Below are 9,326 nucleotides of genomic sequence, written 5' to 3' on the forward strand. Positions count from 1 at the left end.
TGAAGCTGCCGTTCAAGCACCCATACGTGCAGCCTGGAATAAATGGCATCTCCTTGCCTCTATATTGATGCGGCGTGACATCCCACTACCACTACGATCAAGACTTTATAATACTGTGATACGTCCGGTGTTGTTATATGTTGCAGAAACATGGCCAATGACAACCAAACTGGAACAACAACTTCAACGAACCGACATGAAAATGCTCCGATGGATGCGACGAATTAGTCTGAAGGACCACATCAAATCTACCGAAATCCTGCGTCGTGCTGGTTTAGATGATATAAAGAACGAATGCCGGCAAATCGTCTGCGGTGGTTTGGTCATGTCAAAGGAAGTGGAAACAGTGCCATAACTTCTCTTGCAGATGTTGAAGTACCTGGCACACGTCCCAAAGGCCGTCCAAGAAGTACTGGTCGCAAACAATCGAGCAAGACATGAAAGCTTTAAATTTAAATGAAATGGATACAACTGATCGTCTAATTTGGCGCAAAAAGTTGATGGCAAAGAAAACAACGTCCTACCTCGGGAAACTGGGTCTCTGGACGCAAAACGAAGATTGATTGATTGATTGATTGATTGATTGATTGATTGATTGATTGATTGATTGATTGATTGATTGATTGATTGATTGATTGATTGATTGATTGATTGATTGATTGATTGATTGATTGATTGATTGATTGATTGATTGATTGATTGATTGATTGATTGATTGATTGATTGATTGATTGATTGATTGATTGATTGATTGATTGATTGATTGATTGATTGATTGCCTGAAGACAAATACTAATGTGTCCGTTGATCGATAGGATTGAAATATTATTTCTTATTTACTTTTATTAAACAAGTTCTTAACAATATTTTTGGCAAATAACTGGATTTAATATAAAAAAAATGTAGCATCATAGATTTGTACACGTTCTGGACCAAAACTCTTATTTGTACTAAATTTCAGAGAAAAATTTTCTTTGTAAAATTGCCCAATACTGCTCTAAATTTTTTCATTTAAAATTTAATTACTTTTCAAACAGTTGAATAAAGGAGTTGTTTATTGCAGCAAGTTGGTTAGCATTAAAAAAGACATGGACTTGTTGATGAGGAGAGTTCAATCACTGAAGGTTGATATATATTTCACCACACATATGCATCTTTTATGTATCATCATATTCATTATATCACCATCTTTGATGTATACATCATCGTCATTGGTGTATCAATGTATTCATCACATCACTATCTTTGATATATTAGTATATTTATCACAACATCATCTTCATTGATATATCATTATATTCATCACATCAACATCTTCGATTTATCGGTATATTTATCGAATTATCATCATTGATGTATCATAACATTTATTACATCATCATTTTTGATCTATCATTGTCATATCATCTTCGATTTATCATTATTCTCATCACATCATCTTTGATGTATCATTATATTCATACCACGTCATCATCTTTGATGTATCATTATATTTATGTTATTATGACTATTATGTTCATTTATTTTGTTATCGTTCCCCGTACCCTACCAACTTTTGCAATTAAGTTTGAATGAACGAATATACATGTGAGCAGGCACCAATAAATCAAACTCATTGACATGCTGCTAAGAATAAGCAATATTGAGCCAGGCATAACAAATTTGGTGAGCAAATTACAATAGCATCCACTGACTAGGATAGTGTCAGTTAACACCAGCTCTCCATGCTCCGACTTTCTGTCACTGGTGCCAGTGCCAGATTAAGAGCTGGCCGAAATGCATTTAGATGCCCCTAAATTGACCTTCCGATTCATTGACCTACTTTTTTCCCAACGCAAATTCAAAAAAGCTGTGCCAGTACACAGGAACTGTTTTTGATTTAATTTTTTATTTGCAATTTGATTTTTTTAAACACATTTTTCCGCTTTTTATTAAATGATTGCAGTGTCTAAACAGGTTAAATCTGTCAAAAATCAGTACCTGTCTTGAAGTTTGAAGTGCTACATAATCTGCTGCTTGATTCGTTGATTCAATAATTTCTTCATCATTGATGGTATAATATGTGTTGATCTCAAATTCATGACTGTATGTAAAAGATACTGCAGATGTTTTACTGTCGTCGCGAAAAGACAACAATTAACGTTTTCTACGTGTCTCTAAACATATTCCACTGTTAAATGTTCCATTCCACTAATACTACCAGTGGAATGGAACAGTAGCACAACTGTGCCGATATATAAAGGAAAATGAGATCAACTGAAATGGTACTCATATCAGGGTATACGTCTTCTGAACAACCCATGAAAGTTATTGAAAAAGTCATGGAGAGAAGACTGTTGTCGTGCGTTTCAATTGGTAGTTACCAGTACGGCTTCATGGCAGGGAGATACACCATTGATGCTATCTATATCATTCGTCAACTACAGGAAGAATACTTGGCAAAGCAAAAGCGACTGTTCCATGCATTCGTGGATTTGGAAAAGGCTTTTGGCAAAGTGCCTTGTGAGGCAACCAGGTGGAATCTACGTATACAGTTTGTTTCCGAATATCTGGTTCGGCTGGTTATGGCAACGTACTCTAACACAAAAACTCTGGTCAGCACAACAGCCGGTAACACGAATGAATTTGATGTTAACGTCGGCGTCCATCAGAGATCAATACTCGACCCTCTGCCTTTCATCACGGTGATGGAAGAAATAACCAAACCTATACGTTCAGATAACGTATGGAATGTGTTATATGCAGATGATATCGTCCTAACGGCGGCCTCGGAACATAGACGCAGCCAGAAATTTTGAGATCTGGAATACCCAGCTTGCCGAACCCTGGCTAAAGGTAAACTTTGACAAAACAAAAACCACTGAGCCTGTGGTTTCTGGTCATTGGCCATGTTCGGTGTGTGGGGCTGGAGTTGAAAGCCTATCAAATGCCTGCGATATCAGCAATGGTGTCACAGACGATGTTTGAGAATTACCAGCTCACCGAGGAAAGTGACTGATTTCGTATGCCCCGCATGCATCAACCCGCGACAACGGAGCCCAGATAATGATACGATTACCGGGATTGAAACTGATATTTCATTTCAATATTTGGGAGATATGCTGGATTGTACTGGAACAGCTGATGCCGCCGTTCGTGGACGCATACGTGCGGCATGGGGCTGATGCACCTCCTTGCCTAGGTACTGATGTGGCGTAGCAATCCTCTACCGCTACGCTCAGACCTGTAAAACACAGCTATACGTTCAGTTCTGATGTGTGGTGCAGAGACGTGGCCGATGACAACAAAACTCGAACAGCAGCTTCACCGAACTGACATGAAGATGATTTGTTAGATGCAGCATGTTGACCTGAGGGACCATATCTATAAAACCAAGATCCTGAACCGATCGGGACTGTGCACGTTGAAGGATGCATGCCGTCGTCATCGCCTACGATGGTTTGGCCATGTGAAGCGAAGCGAAAACGATACAATAATTTCCGTTACTGAGCACCAGGTGCCTGGCACTCTCCCAAGATGTCGCCCAAATAAGTCTTGAACGCAGACCATATAGGAGGACTTGAAGGCATTTGGTCTCAAGGAGACAGACGCAATGGATAGATTAGCATGGAAACAGTAGCTGATGAATGGAATATAAAAGTCCGACCCATAACTAATGGAGACCATAAACGAGAATTGATTGATTGATTGATTGGATTGATTGATTATGTCTGAACAATAGATATAATTTTCAACATGTGTGTTGGCACTCTGTTCATAATGTTGAAATCTGCCACGCATATCCTGAAAGAAAGACGTCTATAACCAGTACAACTGGATAACGATATCTAATGATATTCCAGGTGGCCGAAGTGTCTTGCTGGCCTTGTGGAACTGGACAGTTATATCCTTCCAGACTAAAGACATAATGCCAATTTCTAGTTCTTGCACTTTTTTGTAGAACGGTTCGGTTTCAAGACTTCCCTCCATTATCGACGCTCGGTTTCATACTGTTGCATCAATTGTGAGTCATTTGTCTATATATGGCAGCATAGATAATCGGTGTTTAACACTGCCATCATGTTTTGTAAGCCTTTTTGAAGCATGCTTCTAATTGCTGAAATCAATGGCAAACTGCAGTTTCGAGTATGAAAACAATTGAGAAATGTAACAGAAAAGAGAAGTCGTAGATTCGTTCAAATATCATCACCTTTAAAGATTTGGTAAAAATGATGTAAAAAAAAATTACAAATCCGTGAAAGGAGGCCCCCTTTGAAATGGAGGTTTTGGCCTTTGGCCATGTTGTCCTGCGTTAATTCGGCACTGACTGGCGCTTCACAAAAAAAAAATTGCTATAGGGAGTGCTGAATCGACACCAACGTTAAATTTCACTTGTTCTTTCACGTCATTTATGTAATTTTAATAATTCAACTGTATTTTAAATTTGTTTGCAGTTTCCATTAGTGATAATAATTATTTTAATTCGTTTTAAAACTGCAAAATCATTGAAACGTTTTCCTGGACATATAGAGTAGAATTAAAAAGTTGACGCAGTTGAAAACACGTCGTTACTTTTTTTTTATCTGGGAACATGTTTTATATTTTATTTTTTCATGAATCAGATGAAGTTCGTGAAATGTAAATATTTTTGTTAAGAAATGTTAACTCTTCTTAGAATATTATTTCAAATAATGCAGATAAAGGCAAAAAAATGAATATTTATTGCAGTGCAGGTCAATCGATTTGTCCCAGAAGAAGTTGAAAGTGTTGCTGGAAGAAGAATTTCGACGAGATGCTGTTATGGAAGAAGAACGTAAACTGACTGCCAAACTTGCGATCCGACCTGACATTTTGCCTCAAACAGACTAGTTCAAGAACTCTTCGATATTTTATCTAATTTAATGGTGCATTTCAATGGTAACAGGGTGATTTGTAAATATGTTGATTATATATATAAAAGATTTTCTGTTCTATCATGCATAAAACAAACAAAAATTTTGGTTTTGAACTAAAAAAACTTGAAAATGATTTACGATCAACCGTTATGAAAGTCGAAAAGTTAAATTGGAAGTTAACTAACTCCGAACATGCTGTGATTTACTACGCTCAGAAAATCTTTGTTTCAAGCCCCAAACTATTTGATCTATAACTGTTATGGATCAAATTGACATTGACACAAAATTTATTTTTAGCACTTTCAAATGGTTGGTTTGCTAAAATTCTCTTTTCTTTTAACAGTCTGCACTTCAATTTCGAGGTTTCTTCTCTCGAGTGCACTGTTTGCATATCTCAAACATATCTTATCTCCCAGATAACAAAATTTTTCCACCTTCCCTTCACAATCTATTTCTATCTCTTTTTTTATATCCTTTTGTTCCCCTCCATCAACACATCTTTTACAACTGAAAGCAGCCACTTTTAGACTGCCAATCAGTCCACTGCATCTCTTATGCACCCATTTCTTACAAGCACTACAGATTATTGAGTTTTCTCCAACACCCGTCTTGCACACCGCACACGGCCACTTTGCAGAATTCTCTACTTGTCCAGTCCTTACTTTACAACACATAACTTTTGTTTTATTCATGTTAATCCTTAGCCCTTTTGTTTTCATTGCATCTTTCCAACACTTAATCTTCTTCACCGATTTTTTTTCAGAATCTGCAATCAGACACAAATCATCCGCATAGAGCAGCTCCCATGGCAAGCCCACGCAGTAATTCTTCGAAAATGTACTTACTAATTGTTATATCTTTTAAACTCAAGGAATACATGTGTTCTTAGGATGGTTGTCAACATAGAAACCTTAATAAATTTAGCCACATCATTGCTTCAAACAAAAAAATATGTACTGACTTACATATTCATCCAAGACCATCATGAATTATTTTTCAATTTCATTTGAAGTTGAAAAATGAACTAGCTTGATTACTTGACAAAAGTGACTTTAATTTTATGTATTTAAATTTCATGTATTTAGGGAGAAGCAATGGCAATTCAAATGTCCAGCAACTGGAATCTATATTCAAAAAAGTGTACTATTGATATGGTATTGTCCCTTAAAAAACAGGTTATTCAAATATGTTCTATCCATACAGTTGCTTTAAATGAGGCTATACATATGTTGTCTTATAATTTTTTAGGTAATTTTAGGTAATTTTTTTTTAAACAAATAGTATTTGAATCAGAATTTAAAATTCCAGAGGATCAGTTTTAAGATATTTTTGAAGAGACGTCTTTAGATTCACAAATCATGACGTCAATACCATTTTCACTGTTATTGAAAATGCAGTAGCGTATATTGCTGGATGGGTTGTTAGAAAAGTTACCAAAATAATAGATTGTAACAAGTGTAGGTTAGCACTCTTTGATATAAAAGGACAGGATACCATGTTACACCAGCAGCTTCTGATACTAAAAGACAATGGTGGTCTAGTTTTCCCATCCTGTGGTGTTGTTCAGAAAATAATTTTTTTTCATGTTTATTTTTATTTACAATGCTGGAATATATAGATCTTTAACATCTCATTTCTAGAAAATATATATTACCTAATATATATTTTGTGACTAATTCATATTTGTCAATCAGATTTGCCATGTCACAAAAAGATATTTGAAAATGGTAATAGACTTGTCTAAAATTAATAGAACAATTGTTGTATCAAGTGTTTTCAGTGAATTGTCGAATAAAGATCTATTCAACCTTAAGGATCATATTATTGAAAGTGCAGATGATATAATCATTTTTTTTTCTTTATTGAGATTGATAACAAAAACGTATATAGATGTTTGTTCTTTTCATTTGGCCAAAAACAACAGTCAGTTGAGAATTCGTTGAAAATATCATAAGCACTTCAAGAGCCAGTAAAATTTTATACTCATTTAAAAAATTATATTTTCACTTGCAGAAGATTATTTATTTATTTTTTATTTAAATTTCTTTTATGCATCTGGCTTTTGTGACTTTTATGCATTTCTAAATCTCTCTTTTGTGATGATTTTTTTGTTAATTTTTAAACATTTAAATATTTCCTAATTGAAATCTTTTATTATTGTTTTTACTTTTAAAACGTTTTTACTGATAGTCTTATTATCATATCGGTATATCTGGTAATAAAGTTTAATAACTTAACTCATTAACATCATTCACATCAATATTAAACAATTTTCAGCATTTCTCGCCATTTTTTAATCTTTATTTCTTTTTAATTTAACCACTTTTCAAAAAAATGTAAATAGATATAGGCATTTATTAATTTTAACTTTTCAGCTATTACAAAAAAGTTTCAATGTTTTCAGATAAATCTAAGACATTATTTTTGTTTTTAAGACCATTTAGATATTGGTAAATTTAAATAAAGTCAAAAGCGTGTTATGCATTTTAGAAAATTTTTATCTGCAAATTAACAAACGTTTAGTTCATTAAAGCTATAAATGTTATATGCATTTGATTGTGTAAACCATGATGTTTTGCTGGCAAGACTACGTAACGATTATGGTATTACAGACACAGCTCATAAATGGTTCATGTCGTATTTGACGAACCGAACACAGCAGGTTTCGTTTAACAATTCAGTGTCTGATGATGCCTTGGTAACAACAGGTGTGCCACAAGGCTCAGTTCTGGGACCAATTCTTTTTATTTTGTACACAGCAGATATAATAAAAATAATTTCTTCTCATGGATTCACTTGTCATGCGTTTGCCGACGACATTCAGGTTCTAGTCACTGGTCCTCCAGGTTCGTTTCGTGATGAGGTTGATAGATTTGTCCAGTGTTTGAAAGAGGTTGGATATTGGATGTCATCAAACTCGCTCAAGCTCAATGAATGTAAAACGTAGTTGCTATCGTAAATAGTGACAAAGAAGAATATAATGCTATCGATGAAGAAAAGGAGACCAAAGAAGAAACCTGACACCTAATTCGCATCAAAGTTCAATTTTACAACTCCAAAGTTAATTTTTACAACGTCAAAGTTCATCTTGACAAAGTCAATATTTTCCTATATATACAGCAAGGAGCATTAATGATGATTCATTCGGAATCGAAATATGGCCTTATTTGCAGCATGAATTTGAAAAATAAGTTTATTTTGAATTTTAATAAACTAAACGTTCACTAGAAAACTTTAGTGAGAAAAATCGAAAAAACGAACTACAAACATATTAACGCCAAACATTCGGTAGAATTTATAGAATATTGTAAAAATTATGGTCTATTACCAACATATATATATATATATATATATATATATATATATATATATATATATATATATATATATATATATATATATATATATATCCATAGATAAAACCTCGTAAAGAGATTTTTCGAAAAAAAAGTATTTTGACACTATTCAAATGAAAAATTGAAAAATGTTCTAATGAAAAATAATTTGATATGTCACAACGACGTCGGAAGCTCGTTATAAAATTATATTTAGACACCATATGCAGTAATGATCTTGCTGTTTCAAATTGATTATTTTTTAATAAAATGGAAATTTCTGTTAAAACCTAAAATAATTTTTTTTGGCGGCCGCCGGCCTACCGGGAAAACTTCCCTGTGCCCCGGCAGCCCAGTGACAGCCTGCTTGGGTTTGACGTTTATTAATGGCTTGATCTGACCCTGACACGATGACAAAGAAAATAACACGAGATATTATTACAAACTTTCTTCTTAAGAGTTACAAATTATTCAACTGTGTCGTTCGTAAGTCATTCTTCCTTCATTAGTCATTGTGCTAGTAACACTATTACTAGACTTATTAATTAATGACAAAAAGACACACACTCGCGCGCATGCAGTCATACACACATAAATATAAATCAATATAAATATATATATATATATATTTCTTGCATACACACACACACACACACCGATCTCACAATTAACAGATTATCAGCGCGGCACGATAACATCATGAACATTTATTAAGCGTGTTGTCAGATTGAATCGAGTCATGTCACGATTTATATAGCTCTTCATAATTTAATGTTGCTCACACTTTCTTTTAATCTAACGGTCGAAATGAATAATTTCCGTTTCCACCATAAACATATGAAATGAAATAATGAAGCTTAATTTTTTTTATTGAAAATAACTAGTGCAATTTATCAAATTTAATATTTTGCAGAATCATTTCACACAGGCCATGAACGGTTGACGACTTTTTGTTCTTTAATCAAAAAACTGCGAAATTTTTTGTGATTCATTAATAAGATCCGCATTCGGATGCAGTTGCGTTATCATTGCATACACATATATTGTACAAATATATAGGTCAAAATTTAACTTGCATATATATATATATATGTATATATATATTATATAGAACGTG

At 34.0% G+C, this 9,326-nt stretch overlaps 2 protein-coding genes across 2 annotated transcripts; both read right to left on the minus strand.

Moving 5' to 3' along the window:
- Positions 1–1,760: 1,760 nt before the first annotated feature.
- On the minus strand, positions 1,761–3,969 carry HELRODRAFT_163017 (hypothetical protein; the record flags this gene model as incomplete). Its single annotated transcript, XM_009025055.1, has 3 exons — positions 1,761–1,868; positions 1,981–2,113; positions 3,806–3,969. 3 exons carry the CDS (start codon positions 3,967–3,969, stop codon positions 1,761–1,763), a joined length of 405 nt encoding a protein of 134 aa, XP_009023303.1.
- A 1,207-nt stretch (positions 3,970–5,176) lies between these two features.
- Positions 5,177–8,916, minus strand: HELRODRAFT_163018 (hypothetical protein; the record flags this gene model as incomplete). Its single annotated transcript, XM_009025056.1, has 3 exons — positions 5,177–5,701; positions 8,534–8,611; positions 8,866–8,916. 3 exons carry the CDS (start codon positions 8,914–8,916, stop codon positions 5,177–5,179), a joined length of 654 nt encoding a protein of 217 aa, XP_009023304.1.
- Positions 8,917–9,326: the final 410 nt, after the last annotated feature.

The sequence above is a fragment of the Helobdella robusta genome, assembly GCF_000326865.2.
Source record: "Helobdella robusta unplaced genomic scaffold HELROscaffold_4, whole genome shotgun sequence".
NCBI lineage: Eukaryota > Metazoa > Annelida > Clitellata > Rhynchobdellida > Glossiphoniidae > Helobdella > Helobdella robusta.